Source organism: Podospora pseudopauciseta (genome assembly GCF_035222475.1).
Source record: "Podospora pseudopauciseta strain CBS 411.78 chromosome 7 map unlocalized CBS411.78m_7.2, whole genome shotgun sequence".
In the NCBI taxonomy this organism is placed as follows: Eukaryota; Fungi; Ascomycota; class Sordariomycetes; order Sordariales; family Podosporaceae; genus Podospora; species Podospora pseudopauciseta.
The window spans coordinates 612,806-628,421 of record NW_026946668.1 but is presented as its reverse complement, the minus strand read 5'-3'; the positions used below and the strand labels follow the sequence as shown (position 1 = coordinate 628,421).

The window sequence follows — 15,616 nt, the reverse complement described above, 5'->3', positions numbered from 1 at the left end:
AGTGACGTAGAGAAAAAAATAAAAGACGGCTTGCAAAGAACACTAAGATGACTACCTATTGACAGAGTAAGCTTAGCCCCTATTTACCCCTATTGACCCCTGTCTCCACACAGCATCAGCACCATTCTAGATTCCAATCCCCACAAGAACGACCCCTTGCCCCTTTTTGTTCTCTATATACACATCCCGTATCTTACACCCCATCGCCAGTAGGTACCGGCACAGAAGTAGGACAAGGCAAATCATAAAAGAACGTCCCCCACCCGGTATAACACTGATAGCAAGGCGTCCTGGTCGGGCACACCGTCGTCGTCACTGTTTCAATCTCGACCCTCGAACAGCCGCATGACCTGGTGGCGGCAGCTATTTTCTTGTCATCAGCACACCTACTCTCCATTCACCGGGTCAGCAGAGATAGTAAATTTACCATCAATGATACAAAAGCCAGTCGAGCAGGTTAGATCGCACCCGCTGCTGGAGTAGAAAGTCTGGGTGCCGGTGAATGTGCAGGAGTCAGGTAGGCTGGTCGTCTCCATTGTGGTTGGCGGGGAGTGTCCGTCGTCTGTTTCGGTGATGGTGGCGGTTGGGAAGTGCTCGGTTACGGTGCTGTAGCGGGTGGTGAATGAGGAGCAGCCGGCCCTACGGGGTGTGGAGATTTTATTTGCGAGGGTGCTGCTCGAGATTAGTCTGCGATGAGATATGTAGTTCTTGAAGGGGATTGATACCTGGCGAGAAAGAGCGCAAGTACAGAGACAAAAAGACGGGTCATGTTAGCTGCTGTGGGCATGATTACAGGAGGTTAATGGATGCAGGAACCGTGATGAGGACAAAGAGGGTTTTATGGATGAGCAGTGAGACTTGATCTCTGGAAAGGACTGGGGTAGCCAAGCCGGAATGACCAGACATCAGCGGTGATGTACGACTGAATCAGTGGAACGGGTGACTGAGAAACGCTCGGTGTGGGAATGAGGCTTCAGGTAGTCGCCCATCTCGCGACAGAACGGTTAGCCATCATGTGAGGTTGCATTAAATTCCAAGCCAACCATATTTCTTGGTTCGCTTGCACTGACAGCTCGCTTTTACCTATGTGAAAGGAAAAGATGGTAGAATATGACTGCTAACTGTCAAATCATAAGCTGCATCCCCTGGGCTTGTTCGTCAACAGCCTGCAGTGTCACCTCGTGTGCGACTTGGTGGGTATCAGTGCCCCGCATTCTTACCATTCATATCCATGGTCCGTACTAGATGTAGCATGATGCAGGGACGTTGAACCATCCGGACTGAAAGGGGTAAAAAGGGGGGCGGCCTTATGGAACGTACGGGCCGCGGATCCAACAGCTGCAGCTAAGATCGAAACTGAGCCGATAAAGTATTTGCTTCAAAATTAAAAGTGCAACGACTCTCATTGTTTTAAGTTGGTCTAGACATGGCCGAACGATCTTCCAAAGGAAATGCAGTCCAAATAACAGGTAGCATAGCTTGAGGATCAGCTAAGATGCAGTTCCTTGCAAGTTAATGATGCCGATAATAGACTTGTTACTATAAGAACGTGCCTTTGTCTTTCCTACTTGACGATTACAATATCCTTCCTTGCAAAAAAGGAAATCCTTATTTGCGGAGTGCTCCTTTGTTGTAACCGCTATTTTTAAGAACAACTCCTTATGTTCAAGCGATCCTCTACCGCCACGGGACATGTTTCTTTGTGACTCGAAGTAGATATATAGAGCCCTCTAGTTCACCATCAAATTCAATTCTTCAGGCCAACGCACCTCAGTCAATCAATCACAACCATCTATTCCATTTGTCAACGAATATATGTATATATATATACCCAACCAAGTCAGTCCCTACCGACACCAAAACCAAAGATGTCTTTCAGAATGAACATCAGCAACCTGCTCAACCCAACTCGGGACTCAGCCAAGTGTTCAAGGAGTAACACGACGAAGCAGAGTCAGTCTTGGGCCGGGCCTCCCGCTCAGGTTTCGTATGGCCCCAGGCCCCAACCTGCCAAGTACAACGTCCAGCAGGGCAGACAAAACCTCAGCAAGCTTGGCAACATGCTTGCCAGCCTCCCTCCTGTTTATACCCCCAACGGTAAGCCCAAGTACGACTTTCAAAAGTCTCAGAAGAACATCCGTACTCTGAGCAACATGTTGGAGAGCATGTCCGCCCCTTCCAAAAAGAGGTAAGGAGAGCGTGGACAGCATACCTAGCCAGCAGATGTAAAGCAACCAGGAAATATTCCTGAAGGCCCGGCACACCTTGCTCAACGGCCGAGCCCTACATCGCAAAAAGCCATAGACAAAAGTCATGGGACAGGATCGATAAGAAACAATCTAATTTCATTCGTACCAGTTATTATAACTTTCTTTGTTACCCCGAATTATTGTCACCGGCGCAGGTGATGATGTTCAGGAGATGAGTATGTTTATTAAGTATTAACAACAATAAAGAGATGTCAGCCGATGGCTAATCTGCTATCCAACAAAGTACCGTGGGTATCATTAGCCCAAGACCCCAACGACTCACAAGGTGACAACCGCATGCTTATCCAACTCCGTAACTCCAGTCATTATCCAGCCTCACATTCCATATCCAAAGAGGTCATGATACACCTTTCCACTCTTCTGCATTACACCTTCAGACTCGTGACCCTCCTCCTCCTCCTGATTCTCCTAATAACCAAGAAAAACAGCCCACAAGCAAGCAGAAACATAATGGGCAGCCTCCACCGTGATCCACCCACCGACTTTCCCAAATTCACAATCATAGCGGCATCATATGAGTGCCAGCTCGAGCTTCCAAGATGCTTGAATAGGGGCGTGTTGACAGGTCCGCTCAGCATATGCAGCTTTTTGTTGTCCTTGGTACCGCCCAAGATCTTCAACTTACTGCGATCACCGCGGAAGAAGGCATGAATAGTGGAGGCGTAGTGACACCCAGTCGAGAACATGACTGTTGGATAGGGAAGTCCGAGCCAGTGCCTGTTGTACCTCTTCAGGTTGGCAACCAGCTCTCCGACAAACTCGTTGCCCTTCTCAGCCATCATGAAACCGATCGAGAAGCCAGTTGGGTTTGCGGCGGGAGCGACAAAGTCGAAGCGGCGGAGAGGGCCGAGGGCGCGCTTGCATTGGAGGTCCATATCCAAGATGACACCTGTGAAACACCAGTCAGTTTTTGCCGCCACCTTCCAAACTCGGAGAAGATAGAAAACCTACCCCCATATCGATACAAAACCATATACCTCAGCGCATCCACCCTCTGAATACCATATCTGTACCCGTCTTCCCCCTCCCACAGCCCCAGCATCTCAGGGTAGTGCTCTCTCACCAGCTCATCAGCCTTCTCATCCGTCCACAACATGGCCTCCCACCCAGGATGCAACTCCACACACCTCTCCCTCGCCTCCTGCCACCCCTCCTTTTGATTCTCCTGTGGCCCCAAGGCAATATGGTGCAATATACCCGGCACCCTATCCTCATATCCTTCCTCTCCCCTGGTCGACGTCTGATTAACATCATACGACTCAAACGTTACATCAAACCCATCATTCTCCACCGAAAGATAGAAACTCGAGGCACTCTGCCTCCATTTCAACAGCGGCAGCGCAGCAAGCGTGTACGAGTCATACACCAGATCCCTTGCGCACCAAAGCCCTACTATCGCAACAGTGATAAGCAAGCAGGCTATCCTCTGGAGGATGATACCCGACCGTCGCCGCGTGGAAGGGGAGGAGGTGCGGGAGGACCGAGGAGCTTTGGAAGTAGGGGTGGAGTGGTGGCGGGTGTGGTGGAGAGGAAGGAGGCCCATTTCTTTCGTTTGTGTTGTGCGATTGTTGTCATTCGCAACGGATTGTCGTAACGGTCGACCGAAGAACGGGGGAGACCGAGGGCCCGCGCTGGACGTGTCAGGCTCTGAGACCGGCGATGGGCGACTCGAGTAATGATTGTGGCTCGTCGATGGGTCTGGTACCGTATAGCGAGCAAGAGATGGCAAACAGAAAGACGCAAACCGAAAAGATCAAAAGACGTGGTGGGCTGGGAAGCAAAACGGCGCCGAGGAGCTGGGCACCCCGCCCACTCGAGTCACTCTCGGCGCCGCTCAAGGCCCGGTCGACGCCATTCCATCCCATCCCATGTCATGGGGGCCACACGAATGGTCCTCTTTGTTCGTGGTGTGACCCCAGCCCAACAAAGAAAACACAAAATTATTGGAAGGAGCGTTTCTTTGCGGCTGATGGCCTGGCATGTACCGAATGGAGGATGCTCATACTGTGTAAGCTGGGTTGATACCAAGCAGGGATCGGTGAGAGCCCCTCGACCAGTTTGGCATGGCCAGATTCCAGCCTGATGGACGCCAAGTCAGCGCTAAGAGCTTAATGCCGCTGCCTTGCATGGCTCTAGCATCCTCAGGGCGTCTTACTCGTTTTGGCACATCACCCGCGATTCGAATCATTTCCAAGCCACAGTTGTATTTCTAATTTCTTTGTTTCTAGGTCTTGACGGCTGTCCTGAATGCTTCGTCAGCAGCCGTGTGGGGAAGCCTCTTCAGATCATTGAACCAGACATATCGGCTCAGAATCATGTACAAATGCCGATCCCAGCTGTACTGGCTGTCGTGCTGGGCAAAAGCACGACGGGTCAAGAGATATCGGTGCCAAGTATTCGCAACCAAGGCCGTGCCGCCTTCACGGACTTCAGCTGTGATGGCGGGGTAGGATAGCGCCTCGATAATGCGCCACAAAAAGGGCAGCACTGTGTAGGGGAGGTCGCCCAGGATGGTGTATTTTCGGAGTAAAGAGGTGGTCGTCAGCGTGTACGCGATGGGCGACTGGGGATTCGTCGCAGTGTAGTGACTTTGTGACGCATTTGTCAGTTGACAGCTCGCTGGGCGAATGTGTCCGAAGGCCATTGGGTTAGGCTCGGGTGACGGAGAAATAAACTAACCTGACGGCGGCGCTGACCGCTCTGTGGTTTATGTGTCCGCTCACTCCACCTTCGTCGAATGTGATGATCTGCAGGGTTGCACTGTCAGCCCTATCAGAAGGGAGATTGGCTTTTTTGGGGGCCAGAGGGCCTAGAACGGGCACCAACAGCATCAATGTCCCATTTCCTCACGTGCTCATGCACAAACCCTTCGATGAGCTCAGTGTTCCACCACTCTCTGGGGTTATCTTGGAGGTCAGGATGGTCAAGGGCAACGCAGCGATCCGCCGAGATGCCGAGTGCTTCACACGAGCCGGCGAGCTCAGTTTTCCTGGTGTCTCCTTTGCCGTAGTTGTTGCCTATCAATATCGGGGTTCAGTATGTCAGCACCGGGGCCCCTCAATGGCTAGGTTCGGAGACTTTCTGCAGACACACACCTGTGGACATGACCAGCAATCCACCAGTCACCCGCTTGTTCCGATCAAGAACTCCGAGAATGCTAGGAGAGAAGAATAGGCACTCGTCGTCGGGGTGGGCTGTCACGAGCAGGAGGTTTCTGGCGAGAAGAAGCTCGGGTGGAAGAATTCGGGCATCGCTCCCGACGACATAGGCGACCAGCCACTGGAGAATTAGCGGCACAATCACTGCGAGCACGGCAAGCCGAACAAGCCAGCGCGAAGCCCGACGAGGGATCATGCCGAGCAGTTGCGCAGGCTTCCCGGCCAGCTTCTGCATTGGGGGTGATGAGGAATCGTGGAAGGAAAACAAGACAGAAATACAGAATCAGTTCATCCGAGCTGGCAGCACAAGAAGACTCCGGTGAACAAGTGAGTGTCTTGTATGTACAAGTAAAGAAAGATAAGGTAGCATCGGGACGGAAGGAGGATGGCGTGCGAGATATCGTCGTCGCACACTGTGTACCCGACCAGCTGGCAAGGGTTCCGTCAGCGGTATCTCCTTCAGCTGGAGCTCTGTCTCACCTCGCTGTCCACAGACGTTTGCGGCAGGCGTCACGCGGGCCACCCCGCTGGCCACTCCGCTGGGCATCCCGAGAAAGAACGCGTATCTCTTCTTCGTTTGTGTCGTCCCGTTGAAGTCCAGTTGGATGTTTTGTTGATTCAGTCGACCGACCGAGGTTGAGATAAACTTTTTGGACCCTGGAGCAGTCCCATCTTTTGCCATGCTTGGCGATGCAAAAGTCCACCACAGCACCGATTCTTCGGCGCGGGCCGTAGCGGGGGGGTCCAGTACCACCACCACAGCACATTCACACTCGCGTCAATGGCTTTCGTCTGTCCAACGTTTGTCTCTGTTGATGGTAGCTAAGTCTCGTGCAATTAGTTTCATTCCGACTGGACACTGGGACTGATTAATTACCGACAGCTGGTCCTCCAGAACTCGGCCCTGGTCATGGTCATGCACCATTCCCGCAACAGCCCAACAGGATCACGACCCCGATATCTTACATCAACAGCCGTTCTAGTTGTTGAAGTTGTCAAGCTATCAGCCTCATTACTCCTCGCCACCTACGATACTATTACTTCTCATTCCTCATCTTCATCAGCAGCAATCACTCAACATCTCTACCGCTCCATCTTTGCCCCAGATAGTTGGAAGCTCATCGTGCCCGCAGCCCTCTACACTCTTCAAAACTCGCTTGTCTACACAGCCATCAGCAACCTCGACGCCGTCACCTTCCAAGTCACATACCAGCTCAAGATTCTCACCACGGTCCTTTTCAGTATCCTGCTTCTCGGCCGGACCATTTCTCTGCGTCAGTGGCTGGGGCTTCTCCTCCTCACCTTTGGTGTAGCCCTTGTGCAACTATCACCAACAACACCAGATGTTAATAGTGCCACCAGCTGGGCAGACAAGATCACATCCTTATTCACCTCCCCATCCCAACCTCCTGCTGTTCATCACAATGCCCTGAAAGGCCTGGTCGCGGTTGTGGGAGCGTCCCTCATTTCAGGCCTCACATGCGTCTACTTCGAAAAGATCCTCAAGGATTCCCTAGGTTCGAACACCAGCTCCATATGGATCAGAAACATACAGCTATCCTTTTTTAGCATCTTTCCTGCACTGTTTATTGGGGTGATATGGTATGACGGAGCCAATATTGCACAAAATGGTGGATTCTTTGCCGGGTACAATGCCGTGGTGTGGGCAACGGTCTGTCTGCAGGCGCTTGGGGGTTTGATTGTGGCTGTTTGCATTGCATATGCGGACAATGTGGTCAAGAATTTTGCCGCCAGTTTGAGTATTGTGGTTAGTTATGCTGGGACGGCGGTGGTTTTTGGGGAGAGGATGACGCTTCATGTGGGTTTTCTTTTTTTGAATCATGTACCTATGGAGCTGATACTGATCATATGGACTAGGCCACTATGGGTGCAGCTGTCGTTGTGGCTGCCACATGGCTGTACAGAAGTCGGCCGTCAACTCAACAACTGGGGACACTGTTGCCTGTTAGTAGCAGGGAAATCGTGGCAGGTGAGAAGACATCAAGATCGCCGTTGTTATCCCCAACTACGATACGATAAGACGGCAGTGAATTGAATAGGTTTGGATAGAGCATTGAATAATGAATATTGGATTGTGTCCTTTTGATGTGATTCAGTTGCACACAACAAAAACCATGAAGCATCAACTAACGCGCACCACGAAGCAGGTGTACTCTAAACATGCTCCATCTGGCAGACTTTGATCATCTATCTCAACATGTTAACTCCGGTCCACTTGGGTCGGAGTATTTCGGTGCATTTGTACATTCGGTGACTTTCCTGTTTCGGCCACATCCCTCTAATCCTGCCCTTGGCGATCCGCACCACCACCACAGGTTCGCCTTGTAGCTGCAGTGTAACCCTTCTTTTCAACGCCCTACTCTGATCTCCTCAGCCGCACTGTTGTCCTACAATATCTTTCATCTTTTTTCCCTTTCATCCCCTGCTGGATAAACCAAGTTAACCACTCTAAATCGAACAACAACAGGGGGCATGTCTCCTCCATCTTGACAACCCTTCTCTGGTCAAATCGCCCGGTTTGTTTGTTTGTTTCCATCTCAGGCTGAAAGAACAAAAACAATAAACCACTCAAAGCAAAAAAAAAATCATGAAACCCAAAATCCTCTTCCTCCACGGCTCAGGCACAAACCCATTCATCTTCCGGATCCAATCCCGCAATCTTTTATCCCTATTATCTCCCCATTTCGAGCCCGTCTTCCTCCCCGGCTTCCACGAGTGCGCTCCCGGTCCGGGGGTCTTGCCTTTCTTTGAGGGGGCAGAGCCCTACCTCAAGTGGCTCGATGATTCCTCCCCCTCAGAAGAAAAAGTCTGCTGGGCAGAGCTAGATAGATTGGTAGCCGAGGTTGAGAAGAAAGGGCCGTTTTTGGGGGTGGTGGGGTTTAGCCAGGGGGCTAAGGCGGGGATGGAGTTGGTTAGGGAGTTGGAGAGACGGGGGAGGGAGATGAGGTTTTGGGTTGGGGTTTGTGGGACTGTCCCTTTTCAGGGTGGGGGGGATGAGGTGAGGGAGGGGGGTTGGAAGGAGAGTTTGGGATTGGGGAGGGCGGAGAAGACGGAGAGTTTTCATTTGATTGGGGGGGAGGATCCTTGGAGGGGGGAGAGCGAGCGGTTGGTTGGGTTCTTTGGGGAGACGGGGAGACGAGTGAGGAGGTTTGAGGGGGGCCATCAGATGCCGCTGGATAAGGGGGTGAATAGGGAGGTGGTGGAGTGGATTTTGGGGGTCTGTCGGATGTAAATAAGTAGGCAAAGGGCATGGTATGTTGTTGCCGGCGTGTTTCTTTGCGTGGTGTGTGGTATGCTGTTGGCGGTGTTCTGACAGTCGACTCTGATGGAGTGTGATTGTTCAAGCGGGGGTTGTTCCGTTCCCAGTCTGGCCCCTACTTGGTCCTGTTTTTTGGATGGGACTTGACCCATGTGTTGTGTCGCCCTCGGCACCGCAGGCACCGCACACCCACAAAATCAGACTCAGGTGGCTGTCGGCATCTGGTACAACGTCCTTGGTCCTTGAGCCTGCTCCGGGCGTCCTTCTCTTTCTGCCTGCAGTTGTTGCAAGAGTTGACGCCTTTCTGGAAAGACGAAATGGGGTGTGTTGAGCTGCACCGGCGGCACTCTCTGAGCTCCTCAGCGGGCTCATTCTCCTCGCCATCATCTGAATCTTCGTCCACCCCAGACTCACTCTCCTTGTCATCGTCCGAGTCTTCGTCCATCTCACACCCAGGCTCAACCTGATTTGCCTGTGACAATGTTAGCTCTGCATTTGACTTGTGCAGTATCTCAACATAAAACTTACAAAAACTGGCGTTTCCGAACGACTATTCTCCTCCTCCTCGCGCTCGGATGGGCTCGAGCAAACGGACATTTCGTCCGAGCTCTTCCCAACCTCATCCGCCTCCGCGCGCCGGTCTTGTCGTTCGCTCGCGAAAACTTCATCGCGAGCAGCCAAAGGCTCTTGCGCCGGAGCGCCCTCGATCTCCTCGTCTCCTCGCGGAACCCAATCTTCCAGTCCCACGTCCTAATGCTCATATTAGTCATGAAACTTTGAATCAACTTGTAGATGTTCAACATTTGAAAACAAAAAGCCAGACTACCACAAGGTAAAATATGTAGAATAGTGGCCCCCTTCTCACCACACTACCTACAAAAATACCCCCTTTGGACGCTCAGGAATCAACTGGACAATACCTACCATCAAGATATTGGCATCAAGACCCCAAGTCCCCCTCGTCAGGCACGTTGGATGTGCCGTCGTTGTTCTCCCGTTCGGGTCGGGATTGCACGCAATGCAATATGAGCCCATCCAGGCCTGCTTCCAGTCTTCTTTGGGCATCCTTGCTGGTGGATATCGACCAATATTGTCGATATCTATGAGTCTTTTCGTCGGAGGAGGTTGGCTTCTTGGGTGATGGTTCTGTCGGGGGGCGAGGCTATTGAGCCGGCAGGGGGTTCCAAGAAATTGGGAGATCCTGCGATCAAAGAGCACAGAAAATTAGGATGATATGAGATCTGAAGTGAGTCGCGCGTGGGAGGGTTCTTTGGTAGGTCGCAGGTTGAATTTTTGGAATCAAGGACGTGAAAGATCAGATGGTGGGCCGCAAGCTGACTTTTCATGGAGCCTTCAGATGCTCCTTCTTGCCCGTTACGGGATTTTTATGGGGTTAAAGACGGGGATAGTGTACGGGGATCTTATCTTGAACTTGACGTGTTGCTCCTCTGCTGTCCTCGTCTCCTCTGATTGACAATCCCTTTTGATGCTTCTTTCTTGGGTCCTGGCAGAAGGACTATAGCTCATTGTCGATAGTCGAGTATGTAGAGCGCACACTTCCATGGCTGCTTCCTTACACGATATACAGCTGAGACATTCAGAGGTTTGAAGCTTCCATCACAATGACATTATGACTTGACAGACGTTCATGTGATACAGGGAACCCATTTATGAACCTGGAAGGATGGCATGGGTGCATGATAATGAGAGCTGAACTTAACAATCCCAAGCCTAGGTATACAATGATGTAAGGTAGTTCGACTCTTTCACTTCGGGAGCTATTCAGCCCCTTAGTTGTACCATGGGTAGGTATGTTTGTTCATATCTCTCTGTCTTCCGTCCTCACTTGTGATCAATATGGCTAACCTACATATATTGTGCCATGCGCCTTATCTCACGAAGTGTAAAAGAGCAAAGACAGTTTACCTTTCCGCTGAAGAGAGAAAAGCATCCAATCATCTCAGAGGGCCATCAAACACCCCCAGACCGCCCTTGAATCGCATCTTGGCGTCATGATTGATGATTTATACAAGTGTAAACAAACCCCCTGAAAAGTGGGTCCATCCCCAATCCTCAGTGTCAACAGGCATCCTGGACACAAGGTACGTGGCTGCAATCCTTACAGGATCACTTCCCTATACATACACGTCTACCAACTGCTCTACCTTCTCCTCACATCTATTTCCTAGCAACATACCTCACATTCTCAATCAACTTCCTACACTCTGGATTATTCCACGCACCAAGCGCTATCACTGGGATCTCCAGCTTCGTCCAATCACCCCCAAACTCCACTAACCGCCTCCCCTTTTTATCCTCAGGTGCATACAACCCAACACGCATGTTCTCCTCTACTGACTGCAGCTTTCCCGAGTTAAGCGGGATAAAGTGTATAGACTTGACAAGCCTCCTCCACTCATCGTGATGTCCGGCTTCAAAGCGAGAACGCCCAAGCGTTTTTGTGTATGCTAACAACAGAAACCGAGAGGTTCGAGAGTGCCAGGCTTCGTTTTGGGAGCGGAGGAAAAAGAATCTCGAGTACCAGGCTGCGGTTTTGCTTTCTTTGACAAGAGACTCAAGGATGTTGGTGATGGCTGCTTCTATTGGGAAGAGGTTGAGGGCGTAGTCTCTTAGCACGACTTCTAGGTCACTTCGGTGGTATTTTGAGGATAAGGACAGAGACGCGAGTGTCGGTGTGGTGTTGGGACTGGCGGCGAGATTGCCGCTCTGACGCCTTGTTATGCGAGAGCTTGGAAGCCGAGCAGAAGGCTCGGGGAATGTGAGGGGTCCGTTCAAGACATCCGGGACCGAGGTTTCGTTCTCGGGATCGGGACCCTCAGCGAGAGCAAGGCGAAGGTCGCTCATGGCGTGGAGCTCCTGTCGGTCAGGGTCATCTTCGGTTTCGAGGACAGGGAGGACGGAAAGCCAACGAGGCAGTGTCGCGCAGACTCCACCGTCTCTGCAGATCCCATTCCCCTGCCGTGCATCATAACTTTTGAGGAGATCCATGGACGGGAGGAACTGGATCCAGGTATATCGAAGCGAAGGAATCTCGGACAAGTCCTTGAAACATTTGGCCATGGCCCGGGCGTGGAATTCGGTCATCTTATGGTCTTGGTGTATTCGTCGGTAGGGTTTTGTGTGGTCATGTACACCCCATCTGTCTGCATGTATGAGAAACTACAGCATCCAAATGTCAGCCTTGCACCCCACAGTCGAGTGAAACCGCCGGACTCACCTTGAACGGACTGGGTTTCCTGTAAGCATAGGAGAAGCTGTATTCATCCTTTGTCCACGGACCAACCCCATGCTGACTAACTGGAAAGGCCATAGCAAGACAATTACGGGTGCCGCTATCCAAGGTAGATTTTTTTATCACATGAAACCGGGTTGTGTTTTCGGAAGTTTGTGGGCTTTCGGCGTGGCCCCCTTTGCCCTTGCGAGCATGACGGACGACCTGAGTGCAACTGCGTAGCTCGACACAATGACTCTCATCTTCTACAGGGCGCCAACTAGCCCTTCTCGACCACTGCTTTGTCTCCCCTCGTTCGCCAGTAAAGGCGTCGTTTTGCAGCGTGAGAGATCGAATAAAATAGAAAAACAGCAAGCATCGAGGGTCCAGAGACTGCATTTGCCGCTGGATGTCATCATTTTGACGCTTGCGAGTCCATCGTAGTCTCTTTGAGAATGGGTATGTAGTTTTGCATTGCGGCACCCTAACGTTCCCCTGGTTGTCAATCATGCGGACACGAATGCCATTTTCATCAACCTCGATAAAGACACTGACGTGGAAGTCACTATCGATGCCCTTAACGTTGACCGGAGCTCCTAATTCCAAGTCAAGCAAGAGTTGAGCAAGATCAACAGTCGTCTCATCGCGTTGGGTCTTCCTGCGGGAGTGTCAGCAAGCAGTTGTGGGACAAGGGGCCATAGGGGGTGACAAACATGGCGGCAAAATGTCGAGTATGAAGAATGCACAGGATCCCATCATGCAGGAGGTTCCAAGGGCTCGTTTCTATAAAATATATTTGTGAAATGATACAACGTGATGCCATCCGCGTGTGGATGTAGCGAGAGCGTTTTGGGGGCGTTGTTGCCTAAGATTCTGGCGCCAAGGCGTTGTTGCCTGGCAGCCCCTGTAGGCTGGTAGGCACACAGCACACAAGCACCCGGACACAAGTTATCCACGATGACCGCCCGCTCTGGACCCAGATAATGCACAGAGATGCAAGCTGGAGCTGAAATCAGCTGATTGGAGTTGTCAATTCCCAGAATCACCAAAAAAACGACGCGAGCCGGATTTGAACCGGCGCTTCCGAAGAAATGAGATTTCAAGTCTCACGCATTAGACCACTCTGCCATCGCGCCTTCTTTGTTATGGAGATTGTGGAAAGTTGTGGTGTTATGTGGCTAGCAGTCACTGGTTCTGTTGTTCTCCATGTTGTGAAGCTACCCTGGATGCGCCAAGAGTTGCCCCTCTATTTTTGTGCTGTTTGCTGCCCCTCCATTCACCCTCATCAATCCGACGTCCATCCATCCAGCACGAGCTCAAAATAATAACCAAAGCAGCATCGCCAAGGCATATCAGCATCTCACTACAAATTCGACTGACAGGAATCGGAAATACCTGTGAAATGGCTACAGGTGAAACGACAACAGAACAATTGTCGCCATCAGAGCCCAATGACTCATCGACAAGTCTCCCGATTCGGACCAAACCAAACGCCAAAATAGCAGAAATGGAACCAGGTCCAGAGCTAGACAGCTACATCGAGTCCCTCCTGGCACAATGGAGAACCTGCATAGACGAGCTTAGCACCCTCGCAAATGCTTCCAAAGACGCATCTCGGCCCATCTACGGACTCTATCCTCTCCTCAAAGTCCAGCAGCGCGCATTGTATAAGGTGGTTCAAAAGCGAAACACAAAATCTGACAATGGCAACAACATTTCCGCCGCTCAGTACATGGGTATAAGGTCTTGCTGCTGGGATGACCGGTGGTCTCTGGTCAAAAAGTGTCATGGGCTGGTAGCCATCAACAAAGACTTCCCGAGGAGTCCTCGCGTCGCGGTGCCGACTGGTAGCGGGTGGTTGGCTTACAAGGACCAGCCCTTTCAAGAAAAGGTTGTCACTGTTGATGCTGTCGTGGATAATGGAAAGACATGGATAAAGTTTCTGTCCATTTCCGCTAGGACACTGGAGTATCAAGTCATGGCAGAAGGTTGGGAAAGCGATGCTGATTCTGAGGACGAAAGGGATGAGGCTGGTGACGACGAAGGAAACGGGTTCGGCCATACCGAATTCGTTGATGCAGTCTCCAAGGTCATCTTGGCTGCGAGGTGGAATCACTGCCGTCACCTTCATCTGATTTTGCCTGGCCTCCAGGAAGGACAATCAGCTGTTGTCGACAGGGTGCTGGATCACATTAAAAACAAGGTTGGCGGAACCGATGTCAAGGTCGAGCTGAGCTGCGCAGGAAGTCCGTTCCTTGTCAACGACCCTCCTCCTCTTGAAACGGCCATCCAGACTCTGATTCATGAGCGTGACCTGGTCGTCTCTCCAGACGACTGCAATACAATCACCGAGACCGTCAACCTGGACCCTAGCGCACTCGTGGCTCTCGTCACAGATCTTCATCATGGCCCCATCCCGCTCCAGCCTCTTGTGCAGCAAGAAATCATCACTCGCTCTGTTGCCGACCACGAAACCGATAATAATGAGCTGGTGTCTCGTCAAGACATCCTAGCCACAGTGCTGCATCCTGCCTTGCGGGGCAAGAAATTGGTGTGCACCGAGTTCGCCGCAAAATACTTTCGCAAGCTCATCAGTGCCATCTCAACCCGCTCGGAAGAGACCCGCGCATCCTTCATCATCCCGCCTTCGGCCGACCCTACCAGTCCATCACTTTCCGCAGACGAACTGCGCCAATCCCTCCAGAAATGGTCCACCGTCCCAGTTCCCGGTGACCTCCAACTCCCGGTTCAAGTCGTCCCAGACATCACCCATGACGAGGTCCCTTCTCTTATCTCTTCCGGCCGCCTCCCTCCCATGGCTCTCGGCGTATCCAGCGACCTTTCCTTGCTGAACCGCTCTGTTTACCTATACGGCTGGGCCAACGATGTCACCACTGTCACCGGCCACCGCGGCATCGAGCGTCAAGTCCAGCTCTCGATCGCGTCCCATTGGACTCGTGACCCAGACGCGTCACGCAAAGGAAAGTATCCGGACCAAAGACCGCCAGACATCTGGCATCGGCATCTAGGCGGGTACCTCATCCACCGAGACAAGCCAAAAGATTGGAGGGACATGCTGCCGGATGGTGGGGATGTGCCGGAAGAGGTGGTGAGATGGACGTTTCCTTGGACCACATGGGGGAGAGGGATCAGTACGTACGGGCTGCCGGATACAAAGACTTGGGAGGGGGTTGGTCATGAGGACAAGAAGTCGTTTGGGAGGAAGATGACGGGGCGAGATGGGACGAGGGAGAGGAATGGGAATGGGAAGCTGAAGGTGCCTGAAGGAGAGGTGGAGGAGGGTGAAGAGAGGGAAGAGGAACAGTCGTGATGACAGCATATAACTTGGATCGACCACACGCAAATAAATGATCACCATCCACGCCGTTCAACATTTTTTTCCCGCGACGATCATGTTTGTTAATCCGCGATCTTGGGTCTGCCACGATCGCAATCGGACGGACGAGGCCAATGCCCCTGACTAACGCGATCGGGGGTCCCGACCCGGGGTTTTACCCCCCGTGAGAGGTGGGTCCAGGGGCTCGGGCGGCGTTCTGGAACCATTTTCTTGGCAAATATTGACATGGCGATAGCGCCCGCAATGTCGGGCTTGGCGCAGGTGTCAACCGCAACGTGGGAGCTGTCGTTGGGCGCGCACTGCCTGTCCGTGCCAGAT

The 15,616-nt window shown here is 51.9% G+C and overlaps 8 protein-coding genes and 1 non-coding gene across 9 annotated transcripts; 4 read left to right on the top strand and 5 right to left on the bottom strand.

Annotated features, from left to right (window-relative positions):
- Nucleotides 1–193: 193 nt before the first annotated feature.
- Nucleotides 194–1,299, bottom strand: QC763_0114960 (uncharacterized protein; the record flags this gene model as incomplete). Its single annotated transcript, XM_062906527.1, has 4 exons — nt 891–1,299; nt 726–777; nt 428–672; nt 194–363 (listed from the first exon to the last, which is right to left on the bottom strand). Exons 1-4 carry the CDS (start codon nt 904–906, stop codon nt 194–196), a joined length of 483 nt encoding a protein of 160 aa, XP_062761251.1. The 5' UTR covers nt 907–1,299.
- Nucleotides 1,300–1,868: 569 nt separating this feature from the next.
- QC763_0114950 (uncharacterized protein) lies at nt 1,869–2,192 on the top strand (the record flags this gene model as incomplete). Its single annotated transcript, XM_062906526.1, has 1 exon — nt 1,869–2,192. The coding sequence occupies one exon, from the start codon at nt 1,869–1,871 to the stop codon at nt 2,190–2,192; it is 324 nt and encodes a 107-aa protein (XP_062761250.1).
- Nucleotides 2,193–2,408: 216 nt separating this feature from the next.
- On the bottom strand, nt 2,409–3,813 carry QC763_703680 (uncharacterized protein; the record flags this gene model as incomplete). Its single annotated transcript, XM_062915366.1, has 2 exons — nt 2,409–3,159; nt 3,222–3,813. 2 exons carry the CDS (start codon nt 3,811–3,813, stop codon nt 2,636–2,638), a joined length of 1,116 nt encoding a protein of 371 aa, XP_062761249.1. The 3' UTR covers nt 2,409–2,635.
- Nucleotides 3,814–4,494: 681 nt separating this feature from the next.
- On the bottom strand, nt 4,495–5,965 carry QC763_703690 (uncharacterized protein; the record flags this gene model as incomplete). The annotated part of the gene is made up of 5 exons (XM_062915367.1): nt 5,909–5,965; nt 5,366–5,857; nt 5,097–5,287; nt 4,950–5,017; nt 4,495–4,858 (listed from the first exon to the last, which is right to left on the bottom strand). Exons 2-5 carry the CDS (start codon nt 5,661–5,663, stop codon nt 4,495–4,497), a joined length of 921 nt encoding a protein of 306 aa, XP_062761248.1. The 5' UTR covers nt 5,664–5,857; nt 5,909–5,965.
- Nucleotides 5,057–7,615, top strand: gms1_2 (UDP-galactose transporter Gms1). Its single transcript, XM_062915368.1, has 3 exons — nt 5,057–6,246; nt 6,312–7,247; nt 7,307–7,615. Exons 1-3 carry the CDS (start codon nt 6,109–6,111, stop codon nt 7,466–7,468), a joined length of 1,236 nt encoding a protein of 411 aa, XP_062761247.1. The 5' UTR covers nt 5,057–6,108; the 3' UTR covers nt 7,469–7,615.
- A 421-nt stretch (nt 7,616–8,036) lies between these two features.
- QC763_703710 (uncharacterized protein) lies at nt 8,037–8,681 on the top strand (the record flags this gene model as incomplete). The annotated part of the gene is made up of 1 exon (XM_062915369.1): nt 8,037–8,681. One exon carries the CDS (start codon nt 8,037–8,039, stop codon nt 8,679–8,681), a length of 645 nt encoding a protein of 214 aa, XP_062761246.1.
- Nucleotides 8,682–10,472: 1,791 nt separating this feature from the next.
- Nucleotides 10,473–13,015, bottom strand: QC763_703720 (uncharacterized protein). Its single transcript, XM_062915370.1, has 3 exons — nt 12,654–13,015; nt 11,947–12,598; nt 10,473–11,888 (listed from the first exon to the last, which is right to left on the bottom strand). Exons 1-3 carry the CDS (start codon nt 12,761–12,763, stop codon nt 10,887–10,889), a joined length of 1,764 nt encoding a protein of 587 aa, XP_062761245.1. The 5' UTR covers nt 12,764–13,015; the 3' UTR covers nt 10,473–10,886.
- Nucleotides 12,995–13,076, bottom strand: QC763_0114890. The gene has a single exon. It is a non-coding gene; the product is annotated as a tRNA-Ser (tRNA).
- A 266-nt stretch (nt 13,077–13,342) lies between these two features.
- Nucleotides 13,343–15,271, top strand: QC763_703730 (uncharacterized protein; the record flags this gene model as incomplete). Its single annotated transcript, XM_062915371.1, has 1 exon — nt 13,343–15,271. The coding sequence occupies one exon, from the start codon at nt 13,343–13,345 to the stop codon at nt 15,269–15,271; it is 1,929 nt and encodes a 642-aa protein (XP_062761244.1).
- Between the last annotated feature and the right edge of the window lie 345 nt (nt 15,272–15,616).